The 15415-nt window shown below is 39.2% G+C and overlaps 1 protein-coding gene across 9 annotated transcripts in view; it reads left to right on the plus strand.

Annotated features, from left to right (window-relative positions):
• The window catches only part of LOC134349238 (rap guanine nucleotide exchange factor 6-like), a 406825-nt gene that overhangs the window by 317762 nt on the left and 73648 nt on the right, over window positions 1-15415 (plus strand). For all 9 annotated transcript variants that reach the window (XM_063053253.1, XM_063053254.1, XM_063053257.1 and 6 more), the window contains one exon: window positions 7892-8049. In XM_063053253.1, coding sequence (XP_062909323.1) covers window positions 7892-8049 — 158 coding nt within the window. The remainder of the gene's footprint in view (window positions 1-7891; window positions 8050-15415) is intronic.

Genomic DNA, 15415 nt, shown 5'->3' on the forward strand with positions numbered 1-15415 from the left:
TATGACATGGTTCAGTTTGATTGACTTGGCAAAGCAGGAGGTTGGGATCTGAATGGCTCAATCATTTGCACTCCAGAGAACGCATAACTACATAATACAATTTGAAGCAACTTAGACTAAATTATTTGTGTGAAACCTGGGAATATCATTGGATATGTGCAGTATCTGTTAAGTTTTTAATTGAAGGCTTGTTTCCATGAGAATAACTTGTATATAAGCATCATTACTTAAATAAGTTTGATAGTCACTCTTCCTTCAGTTAGTCCTGACGAAGGGTCTCGGCCTGAAACGTCGACTGCGCTTCTTCCTATAGATGCTGCCTGGCCTGCTGCGTTCACCAGCAACTTTGATGTATGTTGATAGTTCAATGGCTGTTGGGCCAAGGTATTTAGATGCTTTCAGCCTGAATCACAGTTTCTGTTTTTTTCTGGGAGGCTGAAGAATATCATACAAAATGATGAGCATGGAGACTCTGCACAGCATATTTAAAATATAGAATTTGGATTCACACTTTGTAAGCTAGCAGCCTAAGTAATAAACTTCTAGGAATATTTTATTTAATTTCCCTTTTAAAAGCTTTGTAATTTTACTCAAGAAATTTAAGTTTGAAAAGTGATGATAGTTGAGACCAAACAACAAGAACTTACCAAATGCAGTATAAGAGAATTGTGATTAGCTTAAAATGTACAAATCTCATTAAAACATAGAAAGTTATTACAGCAACACACATCAAAGTTGCTGGTGAACGCAGCAGGCCAGGCAGCATCTGTAGGAAGAGGTGCAGTTGACGTTTCAGGCCGAGACCCTTCGTCAGGACTCATCTGCAGAATTCCTGTTTGCATAGAAAGTTATTAAATGGATTTGACGTAGTGGGTGTGGAAATGATATTCTTATGTTTGGTATCTTTACAAGCTGTATTCATTATCTGAAAATAAGGATTTGCCAGTCAGGGTAAATAAAAAGAAATTCCAGTACTGAGCAGGCTGTGAATTTGAATTTACCCCCCAAGACTGCAGTGGAGGCTCAAGCATTGTAAAATATATTCAAGGTAAAAATCATTTGATCTTTAGATATGAAGGAAATCAAGGGATAATAATAGAAAAAGTAGCACTCAAGTGAAAGGTCAGCCATAGTGTTATTTAGTAGGCACTTGGGACAAAATAGCCTTCTCTGACTCTTAATTCTTAAATTCTTAAATGCTGACAAATGGAACAATGTTAAGACCAGAGGCATCTGGTTTAGTAGAAGGACCAGATTGAATTCCTGGGCCTCATGTTAACCTAGAAGCCCATAGACATGGGTGGCAAGTGATAATTTTAGATTTTGGAAGTCTGAAGAATCAGAGATCATGCCAGATTGAATAGCAGGATTTATGTAGCAACTTTCTTTCACATTCATTTGCCAGTTATAGCCATCCATATTGAAAGCAACTATTGATCGGGAGGTCTAAAGTGCCATTAGGAATTTGAGAGCAGAACACAATTAGAAAGGCTGGAGCGGAGGCTGACTAGTGGCCGGATGAAAGAGTATGTCCCAGAGCAGGTGAGAGTATTGGAAGCCAGAGGGAAGATTGGAGCTTAAATTTGAATGGTGAGGCTATGCAGTAGATTAGAAGAGTTGGACCGATCAGAAGTGTTGGATGGGGAAATGCATGGTCCCTACCAGAGGTTGCTGACGCGGGTAAATAAGCATGGTAGGCAGAGTACAGCATGCGAATATGACTGGAGCAATTAATGCTGCTGGGGATTGATTGATAAGGATAATCTGTTTTGTTGTATGTTGTTAGAAGGAACAGTAGTTGATATTTTCTGTGGTTGAATGTTCACACATTTCAATTTCTGTCCTGTAATAACAATAACATGAACTTTATTCACAGAAATCTGAAATTTAAAATATCAGTAATTGTATTTGGGATTACTTGTTCATTGATAATGGCCATTTTTGCTTCGGATTAATCTAGGTAATTTATAGGATGTATCAGCAGATCGATGCAGTAGTATTCTGAGAAGTTACAAAACCCTGTAGGATAAGTTTTAGATCTTAAATGAAGCATCAGGTAAATATACAGAATGGGGCAGTACGTCTTAATATCCTATGTTCTCACCCACTTTGAAGTATTTTCATGAAATACTTCCATGCATATGCTCTCAAGATGGAATTGTTGATCTGAGGGTTTTTGGGAAATGATCTAAAATTTGGAAAAATATCCCTGGGGACTCAAAATTCAACAAAAAGACGATCACTTCTGTTTTCCACAGTTCACCATTGCAATACCACTGGTGTGACAGGACTAAATTTCTGAAACATGATTTCTGCTTTTCAAGTTTGTTGACTGAGATCATGGTATGAATGCAAAGCTCGTTCTTCAAATTCATTTGAATCAGAATCAGGTTTAACCAGCATATGTCATGAAATTTGTTGCTTTTATGGCAGCAGTATAATGTAATACATATTAATAGGAAAAATGTGAATTATAGAAGTATGTATGTGTGTGTACAAAGACTCAATGATCAAGGGGAAGCTGTCCCTCAATCACTGAGTATTTGCCTTCATGCACTTTTTAGTAGCAGTGGTAACAGTGGTAGCAGTGTCAACAAGGCATGACCCTGGTCATGGGAGTCCTTAATAATGGATGCCACTTTTCTGAGGCATCGTTCCTTGAAGATTTCCCGGATACTACACAGATAGAGCTGACTAAGTTTACAACTCTCTGCAGTTTATTTCTATCCTGTGCAGTAGCTCCCTCCCATTCCAGATGGTGATGCAGCCAGTTAGATTGCTCTCCACTGTACATCTGTTGAAATTTGTGAGTGCCTCTGGTGACATGATAAAATAAATCTAAGCATGGTTTCTGTGAAGGGAAATCCTGCCTGACAAATCTGTTGGAGTTATTTGAGGAAGAAACAAGCAGGGTGGACAAAGGAGAGGCAGTGGATGTCATTTACTTGGATTTTCAGAAGGCATTTGGTAAGGTGCCACACATGAGGCTGCTTAACAGGATAAAATCCTATGGAGTTACAGGAAGGATACTAGCAGAATGGCTAACCAGCAAGTGGGAATAAAGGGGCCTTTTCTGGTTGGCTGCCAGTGCTAATACTGTTCCTCAGGGGTCAGAACCGGGACCACTACTTTTCACATTGTTTGCCAGTGATTTAGGTAATGGAATTGATGGCTTTGTGACAGAGTTTGCGAATGATATGAAAATAGATGGAGCAGTAGGTAGTGCCGAGGAAGTAATGCGATTGCAACAGAACTTGGACAAATCAGAAGAATGGGCAAAAAAAGTGGCAGATGGAATGCAGGATTGGGAGATGTATGATAATCCATTTTGGTAAAAGGAGCAATAGTGCAGACTATTATCTAAGTGGGGAGAAAGTTCAAACCTCAGAGGTGCAGAAGGACTTGGAAGTCCTCATGCAAGACTGCCAGAAAGTTAGTTTACAGGTTGAGTCTGTGGTAAAGAAGGCAAATGCAATGCTAGCATTTATTTCTAGGGGATTAGAATATAAAAGCAAGGAGATAATACTCAGCCTTTATAAGACACTAGTCAGGCCGCTCTTGGAGTATTGTCAACAGTTTTGGGCCCCATAAAGGATGTGTTGTCATTGGAGAGAGTCGAGGGAAGGTTCGCAAGGATGATTCCAAGAATGAAGGGGTTAACATATGAGAAGCGTTTGGCAGATATCTGTACTCACTGGAACTTAGAAGAATGTGAGGGGGTGGGGTTCTCATTGAAACCTACCAAATGTTGAAAGGACTAGTTAGTGTTGATGTGAAGAGGGTGTTTCCTATGGTGGGGATATCCAGAACTAGAGGACACAGCCTCAAAATTGACCTTTTAGAACAGAGGTAAGGAGAATTTCTTTTAGCCAGAGATTAGTAAATCTGTGGAATGCTCTGCTACAGACTGCAGTAGAGTTGAAGTCCGTGAGCCTGTGGGTATATTTAAGGTGGAAATTGATCGTTTCCTGATCCTTCAGGGCATCAAAGAACATGATGAGATGAGAGATGTATGGATTGAGTGGGATCCAGGATCAGCCATGATGGAATGACGGAGCAGACTCTGAGCAGAATGGCCTAATTCTGTTCCTATCTCTTATGGTCTTGTGGACACACCAATTCTGCTCAGACTCCTATTGTAGCTGCATTGATATATTAGGTCCCAGATAGGTACTTAGTGATATTGACACCAAGGAACTTGAAATTGCTCACTCTTTCCCCTTCTGATCGCTATGAGGACTGGTGTGTGTTCCCACGTCTCACCCTTTCTGAAGTCCACAATCAGTTCTTTGGTCTTACTGACATTGAGTGCAAGGTTGTTGCTGTGACACCACTCAAGCAGCTGATGTGTCTTCCTCCTGTACACCCTCTCGTCACCATCTGAAATTCTGCCAAAAGTGAACATGAGAAAATCTGCAGATGCTGGAGGTCCCTCTTCCCTCCGGGAGAAGGCTCAGGAGCTTGAAGACTCATACGGCCAGATTTGGGAACATCTTCTTTCCAACTGTGATAAGACTGCTGAATGGATCCTGACCCGGATCTGGGCTGTACCCTCCAAATATCCGGACCTGCCTCTCGTTTTTTTTGCACTACCTTACTCTCCCTTTTCTATTTTCTATTTATGATTTATAATTTAAATTTTTAATATTTAATATCGATTTGTACTCCAGGGAGCGTGAGGTGCAGAATCAAATATCACTGTGATGATTGTACGCTCTAGTATCAATTGTTTGGTGACAATAAAGTAAAGTAAAGATCCAAGCAACACACACAAAATGCTGGAGGAACTTAGCAGGCCAGGCAGTATCTATAGCAAAAAGCATAGTCAACGTTTCGGGCTAGTCCTGAAATAGACACTGACTTGCCTGCTGAGTTCCTCCAGCATTTTGTGTGTGTTTCTGCCAACAATTGCATCAATTTATAGGTGGCATTTGAACTCTGCCTAGCCACACAGGCAAAGGTGTATCAGGAGTAGAGCAGTGGGCGAAGCACAGTTCCCTGAGATGCGCCAGTGTTGATTGTCAGTGAGGTGGAGGTGGTCTTCTGTTAGGATGGCAAAAACAATTTAAGAATAGTTTAAATGCTGTAAATCTACATGTATAGAAGTTTAAGGCATCCACACATGTTCAGTTATATCAAGCACTCCACCAAGCATTAATTTGTTTCATCATAACATCTTGTAAAAGATCTCCTGGATTTTCGTGGTTGTCCTGCAGATGGTCAATTATTCTGAGAATTCTATTTTACTTTTTGTAATCAGAAACAATTTACTTACCACCATTACGTCACTTGCTCTTAGTGCAGCAATGAAGATCTTCTTCATTGCTGTTTCCATAACAGTTTTCTTTGACCAGTCAGGTTTGTTAGCCCTGAGCAGAAACCCCAAAGCTGGAGGACCGGTGGACTGCGCTTGGTCTGACCTTTACCCTGACATGGCATGGGTAACTCTACCAAGAGCCAAAGCATAAAGCCCTGATTCCAGCCAGCATAGCTTTCTGGGCCATTGGGGCACACAAGCCTCCAAATCACAACGAGGTTGTAGTCCTCTTGGAGGTACCAAAAACAAGCTACTGTATTTGTTTAAAAAAGTCTTCCATCAAATCCTTCTGTTTTCTTTTAAATTTGCTTTGCTGGCTGTGTCTGAAGGCTGATTTATAATTCTGTGTCAACACGCCGCCATAAGGTCTGCGTCGCCGCAAAGCCGATGCGGAATCCTACGCGAGAGCTTGCGTTGCCGCGACGCGCACATCTCCCAAAATGTAACCACATGTCGCGGCAACGCAAACCGTAAGAACTGTGATTGGTCCACTTGGTAGCATCGCATGTCATCCTACGCTGCAATAACTTCCCATTGGGCAACTGAAGGGCAGGGAAGGAACTCTGGCTGCAATGCTTTCCATAAAGCTTTACAGACCTCCGAAATTATGGAGGACACATTTCGCACAAAAAAAGACGCTTGCGTCTTGTTTACCCCGAGACTACCATGACCATGAAGCCTTGCGCGGGCAGGTGAGTGCACATGCGTAACGTGTGCGATTTGCCGAGCGACGCAGACACACCAATGCACAGGTATAAATGCTCCCAACGTGCATAGGCTACGGCGTCCAGTTAATGCAGAAGTATAAGCCAGGCTTAAGAGGGAAATATTTTGGAAATATTTTCTTGTTATTTCTCCAAGGCCTCCATATTCTGTTCTGTTACAATGTTCATGATGTAACAGTATTATCTTGCATTTCTAACATTACACCAGCCTCTTGGTCGTTGTTCACGTGCTCAAAAATGTGATTTTGTATGATTCATCTTTCTAAAATTATGGTTAATGCCTTTTTTAAAAATGAGGTGGTGTTGCAATTTATTTATTTATTGAGATACAGTGCGAAATCGGCCCTTCCTGCCCTTTGAGCCACACCCAGCAATCCTTAATTTATTCCTAGCCTAATCACGGGACAATTTACAATGTCCAATTAACCCATCAGTCAGTATGTGTTTGGATTGTGGGGGGAATCTAAGCACCTGGAAGAAACCGTCACAAAGAGAACATCCAAACTCCTTACAAGTAGTGGCAGGAATTGAACCCAGGTGGCTTGTAGTGGCTACCCACTACACCACCACACCACCCCAATATGGATATTTAAATATATCTTCAACATAAACCGAGTTGTTCTTTTCCCAAATAAGGGTAGAATTAAAACTTCTTGTTTTTCTTAATTCATTTTTAAGATAATATCTGAATCCTTTATAAGTTTATTCTTAGTCCTCAATACTTGATTATCTAAACTGGTTAGTTCCTGCCCTTAACTCTTCATATATAAGACCTTTCTAATACTGTTGAAATTACTGTTGGTTTATGTAATCATTTGTGAATCTAGGGAAATGTTCAGGTGTTTATCCATGTCTTTTGTATGCTTTTTGTAATGTAATTCATCTCATTATATTAAATGTTGTCTTCTTTCTGTGATTGCATAACCCATACAGGGGACTATTTTGGTAAGATATTTAATTTATTAAAAACTTTGCCTACAACTCATTTAAAGGCTCAATTGCCTGAAGCTTTGTTTTTATGCAGTTTAGGAAAATGATTTCCTTTTGTTCTGTTGAAGATTTGTTCAGTTATCTTTCTTTTCAAGTAGTCAAGCCCCAGAACTCCTGGAGGTGTCATCCATAATTTTGTACTTTTTTTGTTAGACATCTTGTGACATTCACTTGTACTTTTGTAAAAGATAATCCATTACACTTCTGATATACAGACTTGGGTAGCATCACCTATTTCTTTGTTCTGGCCCAATTCCACAGAATTTTTTTTTAATATAAATTTGCTCTGCAATGTCATTCTGTATTGGACGTAATGTATTTGTGGAAGAAATAAGTGTCAATTACATTCTGCTCTAACCTCATTCTCATGCATTTTAGTAACTGTTCTTAATAACAACTAAACATTGTCTGCCTGTGCTGTGTCATCCTTCATTTTTAAACATTTAGCATCATAGTGCTGTTTTCATAGACTCCCTAAAATATGCATCGTCCCTTTGGAGCTGAACGAGGGCAGACAAGTAACCTGGTTTCTGGCCTACTGCCAGTGTTGATCTGCAATCATTCATCAGAAGTACCCAAGAACAGCCCAGGGTGACTCTCACTTTGCTTTGCTTCACCCTCCTGTGTATGGCATTGCCTATGCCCAATAAATATTCTTCATTGTTGGCGTGATTGCATTGAAAGTGTGAAATGTAATTTCTGGCGCAACACAATTTCATAGATAAATTTAGTAGCTTGAAAGTTGGACACTGAAGACTACAGTTCTATCCCATTAAGAATTATTGCTATTGTTATTACTTCTTGCATACAGCTTATCACAAACATCAATTTGTTTTATTCTTTCTTTAATGGTTCACAGTGATGCTGGAGTGAGCCAGTCTCAGGATGATAGCATCGTTGGAACAAGGCAGTTCAGACACAGCGTTGCTATAATGCCATTCCCTGGAACTCTTTCTTCTAGCAGCCCTGACCTGTTGCAGCCTGCTACTAGTATACTCGATTTTGCAAATCCTGCAGGTAAGAAAAATTTATTTGGCTTTTTATATGACTTGTGCAACTTTTTTTCGATTTCATCTTTCAAAAATTAATGTCATTAAAATACTTCCATTCTCCTTTTAAACATACAGTACTTAAGTATATTTGAACCCATTAGGTGAAGGAAAAATCTTGATCACTTTGCGAGCCATCACACAGTCCTGAAACTCTTAATTGCAGTTACTTTTGCTATATAGCCTAGATGTTGAACAATATACAGTATGAGCTTGAATTTCCATCCAAGGATTTTTTATTACATGCAGGCTTCACTTCTAATGCCAATTGACCATATTTAAAGCAGTTTTTTTTTCATGTTGTACCCTAAGTAGAATTCAATTTAAGTAATGAAGATCATCAAACTTTTGCAAGGATATTGAGCAAACAAAAGGGTAATTAGAATATTTTTCAGTATCATTTTTAAAAAACTGTTGACCTGAAATAAATTGAAGGATGATTCGAAAAAAAACTTCTGTCAAGTTGCAGATATTAGAGGAATTGAAAATTATTAAGTTTTTTATTAATTATGAAATTATAGCATTCCTTTCTTTTGATATGAGGTACTCCATTGGCAGTAATTCTTTTGAATAGTTGAAATTTAGGAGTATGTAAATGGTTAGTGGGAATGTAGTTCTATGTAGCTCTCATATAACTCATATTCTAGGTGTCTAAATTTTACATTTAAAAGTGGATTTTAATGTTTTCAAATAAATCAAAGGATCCATTAAATTGTAACACTAGTTTGAACGGGAAATGAGACCATAAGATATAGGAGCAGAAGTAGCCATTTGGCCCATCGAGTCTGCTCTGCTATTTGGGAAGAATTGGGCAGATCTAATTCTTCCAGTCATCCCCACTCCCCAGCCTTTTCCCCATACCCTTTGATGCCCTGGCTAATCAAGAACCTATCTATCGCTGCCTTAAATGCACCCAGTGACTTGGCCTCCATAGCCGCTTGTGGCAACAAATTCCACAGATTTACCACCCTCTGACTAAAGTAATTTCTCCGCATCTCTGTTCTAAATGGATGTCCCTCAATCCTGAAGTTGTGTCCTCCTGTCCTAGACTCCCCTACAATGGGAAATAACTTTGCCATATCTAATCTGTTCAGGCCTTTTAACATTTGGAATGTTTCTATGAGATCCCCCCTCATTCTCCTGAACTCCAGGGAATACAGCCCAAGAGCTGCCAGATGTTCCTCGTACGGTAACCCTTTCATTCCTGGATACTTCTCTCCTCATCTAAATAATAGTCTGCCCATTTATTTCTTCCACCAAAGCGCATGACCATACACTTTCCAGCATTGTATTTCATTTGCCCATTCCCCTAAACTATCTAAGTCTCTCTGCAAGCTCTCTGTTTCTTCAACACTACCCGCTCCTCCACCTATCTTTGTATCATTAGCAAATTTAACCACAAATCCATTAATCCTATGGTCCAATTCATTGACATACATCATAAAAAGCAGTGGTCCCAACCGTGGAACTCCACTGGTAACCTGCAGCCAGCTAGAATAGAATCCCTTTATTCCCACTCTCTGTTTTCTGCTGATCAGCCAATGCTCCACCCACGCTAGTGACTCTCCTATAATTCCATGGGTTTCTTATCTTGCTAAGCAGCCTCATGTGTGACTCCTTGTCGAGGCCTCCTGAAAATCCAAGTACATCTACTGCAAAAATTCCAAATTTGCTTGTTCTTCCTGTATAAAAATATAGTTTGACTCAAAGGAGGAGTAACTTGTAAAGTGTCTTAATAATTTACCACCTTTAAAGTAACACTTCCTTTGTTCTCCCTTCAGAAATTATAACCAGACATCTGCATATAGCATGTTGCTGTTGGTTTTCATATGGATTTTTTTCTACAAATTAAAAATTAATAACTTCTCAGTAAAATCAATGAGTCTAATTTCTTATGATATTTGTTTCCTTTAAGTTCTATGAAACATTTTTTACAAGCATTTAGTTCAAGCTTTATGAAGCCTGAACTAAATGCAATCTAATAGTAGTGATGCATTTATTTCAGCCTTTGCAATTTGGTCAGATTGATGTCAGTGTTTTGGATTGAGTTCAAAATGTAAATTTTTGTTCTGCTTGGTTTGATAATTTAAAAATTGAAATGTAATTATTTCTAGAATATGTATTAACTTAAATTGATCTATATAGTCTATAACTTTTTGTCTGTTCCTCTATTTTGTACCCATCTCAGCTGCAGGTTTTTATAGTGAGTATTCATCTGCTCTTTTGTGTTTGTTTAATGCATGTTTGTTTTCTTCTGTGATGTATTCTGTTTGTTGCAGCTTCATGTACGTAACTAGAGGTTACAGATAATTAAATTGTTATTTTTATTTAGTTTTGCTGGGACAGATTTCTTTTAAAAGTATAGATTTGATGTCATTGTGCTTTGCATTACCTATGAAGTGCAAGAGGAGTTGGAATTCTCTGCCTCGCATCCTATACCTCCCCTTCACTTGTTGTTAATCTCAGACAAGTTGTTGTGCAGAGGCACTAGGTTAACCTGATATTTTCCCAAAAGGGATCATATAAACCAGGCAGATTTGATTTGATTTGGACAGGTACATGGATGAGAGGTGTATGGAGGGATATGGTCCAGGTGCAGGTCAGTGGGACTAGGCAGAAAAATGATTTGGCACAGCCAAGAAGGGCCAAAAGGCCTGTTTCTGTGCTGTAATGTTCTATGGTTCTATGGGTACAAGCAGCAATACCATTGCAAGTCTAGGACCCAAATTATTAGTCATCACTCTGCTACACAAAGTGTATGCCAACTGACACTGGAAAGAAAATGTAATTGCATTATATTTAAATTTATAAAATTGTTTTCTTTATTTCCTCAGAGAATTTGTTTAGTATATATTCCATAATGTAAATGCTTATTGTGGCTGCATTTTAAAAAATCATTATATCTCTGCATTGTTAATTGAAATATATTCTTGGGTCACTAATTGCTTTCCTATTTCACTTTTCCTTAAACCTTCAGTATACAAATGTCAGAAAGGAAGAGGAGTTTTCATTTGTACACCAAAGAAAAATTGAAACAACACCCACTTTCCAATTTTTAAAACTGGTGTTTTGTTTTGGTGAAGTTCTAGTATTGAGGATAAAACACTTTACAAAATCAGACTGTGACAGTACTTTGCTTATGTGCTCTGTGGTTGGAATATAGATTAGGCCTGTATTACATCTATTTTTATGCTATTGTTCAGTCAGCACTATAGCAGTATAAGATAGTACGCATTGCACTATTGTGCGTCTGCTGGCAATACTAAAATAAAATTGTCAGATTCAACAAAGCTGAATCAATAAAATAACCCAGGGAGCTGATTCAATAAAATAACCCAGGGAGGAAAACTTAATCCACTCTGGCACTGCAAGACGAGTTCACTTTATAGAAGTTTTAAAATTTTGACTAGCGATTGGAAATACATTATTTCTAGTTTTTGAGAGATTTAAAATGGGGAGCCAGAGATGCAATTTTTTTAATGAGCTAGGAGCAAGATAACCTTCTCACACAGAGAATTACCTTTTTGTGGAGTTAAGCAAGACAGAAACGATGTCAGCATTTGAACTGATTTTTAAGTTGGTATTTAATAGAATAACATCCACTTCAGTTGCTAGGATAGCCCAACCATTGATAATATCCTCCTTCAGGCCAGCATTGAGGCTCTGATTACATTCAATCAATTTTGGAAGAGGACAACATTGTTTGCATACTTGACACCAGTCCCCTTAAACTTGTCCTCTAATCAGAGCTCTATCATGGCAGACATGTCTTGGAGGGCAGGAAAAAAAACTTGAATATTTCCAAATTTAGCTCAAGATCAACATGACACCCTTACCAACTCATGAGAATTCTTGTATTGTGACTGATCAAAATAAAGAAGGAACCAAGAAAGGTTCTAAGCACCTTTTGTCCCTGAATGGAACATGCAGAAACCATGTCTAAACTACTCATCTACCACTCTATCAGACTATCTTAGAACTAGAAATGTGTGACCTTACTGTCTATTTCTATATTTTTCTGGTTGGTATCCCTTCATAGTATTTTCTCCTTTCTTTAGTCCTTCTTTGCTGGATTTTGAGTTTATCCAAATTTTTGTACTTAACGATATAAATTTTCTCAGAGAAAAGTACCCGTTGGGAAACAATAGTCATAGCATAATAGGTTTGGCATTCAGCAAAAAGTACTGCATGAATAAAGGGAATTAGAATGGAATGAAGGAAGAATTCACTAAATTGAACTGGTAAATTGATTAGCAGATGAAACAAAAGACAAGCAGTAGTAGACACTAAAGTGGATAATACATTATATACTGTATGCCTCAATGAGAAGGAATGATTCTGAGAAATGGAGAATGATCAAACCATTCCAAATGAAGGAAGTAGAGGGAAGAGAAAATGTATAATGTATAATTTTGCCGCAAAGATTAGGATAAATTCAGACTCCAGCAAACAAGGCCATAGAAAAGAAGAATGTAAATTGAGAACAAACTGGAAGAAATATAACAACTAACAATGAGGGTTTCTTTAAGTTCAAAGAAAGTAAATTATTAATAATCTCTCTAGTATCACTAGATTCTAGAATGGTTCTGGAGGGTTGGAAAATTGCAAATATCTCTCCACTCTTTAAGAAGGGAGGGAGGCAGAAGTAAGAAACTTATAGGTCAATTAGCCTGACTTCATTGATGTTGGATACTATTATAAAGGATGAGGTTTTTGGAGTACTTGAAGGCGCATGATAAAGTGGGCCAAAGTCAGCATGGTAGATCTTGCCTGACAAATCTTTTGGAATTCTTTGAGGAAATAACAGGCAGGATAGACAAAGGAGAATCAATAGATGTTGCTTACTAAGATTTTCTGAAGGTCTTTGACAAGGTGATGCACATGAGGCTGCTGAACAAGATGAGACTCTACAGTATGATAGGAAAGATACTAGCATGGATAGAAGGTTGGCTGAATGGCAGAAGGCAAAGAGTCAAAATAAAGGGGACCTATCTGTTGACTGCCGGTGACAAACGAGCTTCTGCAGGGGGTCGGTATTGGTGCTACTTCTTTTCACATTAACTCAAGCTTTGTGGCGAATTTACTGATGATACGAAGATATGTGGAGGGACAGGTTATGTTGAGGAAGCAGGGAGTTTGCAGAAGGACTGGGGCAGAATGGGAGAATTGGCAAAGAAGTGACTGATGGAATATAGTGCAGGGAAGTATATGGTCATGCACTTTGGCAGAAAGAATCAAGGTGTAGACTATTTTCAAAAATCAAAGGTGAAAGGTACTTGGGAGTCTTTGTGCAGGATTCCCTAAAGGTTAATCTGCAGGTTGAGTTAGTGGTAAGGAATACGTATGCAATGTTAGGATTAATCTAGAGAGGGCCAGAATACACAAGCAAGGATGTGATGCAGAGACTTTATAAGGCATTTAGTTAGACCACATTTGGAGTGTTTGGGAAAGGGTTAAGGTCCCAGTGTAGAGTACCCCTGTGGCCATTCCCCTGAGCAAAAGGTATATTTCTTTGGATATTTTGGTGGGGGGGGGGGGCGGTGGGAATGACCTAACAGTGGAATATCACAGTGGTCGGGTCGGGTCTCTGGCACTGAACCTGCTCTGCGACTCAGAAGAGAAGGAGGGAGAAAAGGCACACAGTGGTGATAGGGGATTTGTTAGAGGAATGGACAGGAGGTTCTGTGGGCGAGAACGAGATTTCTGGATGGTATGTTGCTGCCGGGTGCCAGGGTTCGGGATATCTTAGATCGAGTCCTCAGCATTAAGTAAGAAGGTGAACAGCAGAAAGCTGATGGTCCATGTAGGTACCAAAGTCATGGGTAGGATGAAGGCAGAGGTTCTGCATAGGGAATGTAGGGAGCTAGGTGCTAAGTTAAAGGGCCGGACCTCCAGGGATGTGACCTAAGGATTACTACCTATGCCACGTGCTAGGGCAGCCAGAACTAGGAGGATTATACAGATTAATATGTGGCTGAGGACTTGATGTAGGAGGGCATAAGATTTTTGAATCATTGGGCTCTCTTCCAGGGAAGGTGGGACCTGAGCAGAAGGGACAGTTTGCACCTGAACTGGAGAGGGACTAATATCCTGGGGGGAAGGTTTATTAATGCTGCACGATGGGGTTTAAACTAGAATCCTAGTAGTGTGCCAAGCAAAAAGTATCATAGGAAAGGCCGATGATAGTGCTGAAGATTAGGTTGCTGGTTTACAAACAGAGGCAATGTGTAGTGTGGAGAGGCTGTTGATAGGGCAGAATTTCAGTCAATGGGATGAGTTGCAGCATAAAAGGTGGACAAAATTGAAAAGGGTGAATACAGGACTGAAGGTGTTGTATTTGAATATGCACAGTATACAGAATAAGGTAGGTGAACTTGCAGTACGGCATCACCGAAACATGACTGAAAGATGATAGCTGGGAACTTAGTATCCAAGAATGCACATTCTCTCGAAAGGAGAGACAGGAAGGTAGAGGGGGTGGCATTGCTCTGTTAGTAAAAAATCAAATCACATCATTAGAAAGAGGGGACAGAGGTGTTGAATCATTGTGGATTGAGCTAAGGAACTGCAAGGGTAAAAAGACCCTGATGGGAGTTGTATACAGACCCCAAACAGTAGAAAGGATGTGGCCTACAAATTGCAATGGTAGATAGAAAATGCATACCAAATGGGCAATGTTACAATAGTCATAGACGACACCGGTATCCAGGTAGATTGGAAAAGTCAGATTTGTACTGGATTACAGGAGGGGGATTTTCTAGAATACCTGCAAGATGACTTTTTTTTAGAGCAGCTCATGGTTGAACCCACAAAAGGATCAGCTATTCTGGATTGGGTGTTGTGCAGTGAATCAGATTTGATTAGAGAGCTTAAGGTAAAAGTGATCATAATATGATCGAATGCACCCTGAAATTTGAGGAGAAGCTAAAGTCAGATGTATCAGTATTACAGTGGAGTAAAGGGAATTACAGAGGCATAAGAGAGGAGTTGGCCAGAATTTATTTGAAAAAGAACACTGGCAGGGATGATGACAGAGCAGCAATGGCTGGAATTTCTGGAAGCAATTTGGAAGGCACAGGATATATAGAGGAAGAGGAAGAAGTACTTTAAAAAAAATATGACGCAACCTTGGCTGACAAGAGAAGTCAAAGGCAACATAAAAGCCAGAGAGGGCATATAATAGAAGAAAAATTACTGGGAAGTTAGAAGATTGGGAAACTTTTAAAAAACAACAGAAGACAAGTAAAAAAAAGTCATTAAGAAGGTAAAGATAGAATACAAAAGTAAGCTAGCCAATAATATTATAGAGGATACCAAAAGTTTCTTCAGAGACA

The sequence above is a fragment of the Mobula hypostoma genome, chromosome 7 (genome assembly GCF_963921235.1).
Source record: "Mobula hypostoma chromosome 7, sMobHyp1.1, whole genome shotgun sequence".
NCBI lineage: Eukaryota > Metazoa > Chordata > Chondrichthyes > Myliobatiformes > Myliobatidae > Mobula > Mobula hypostoma.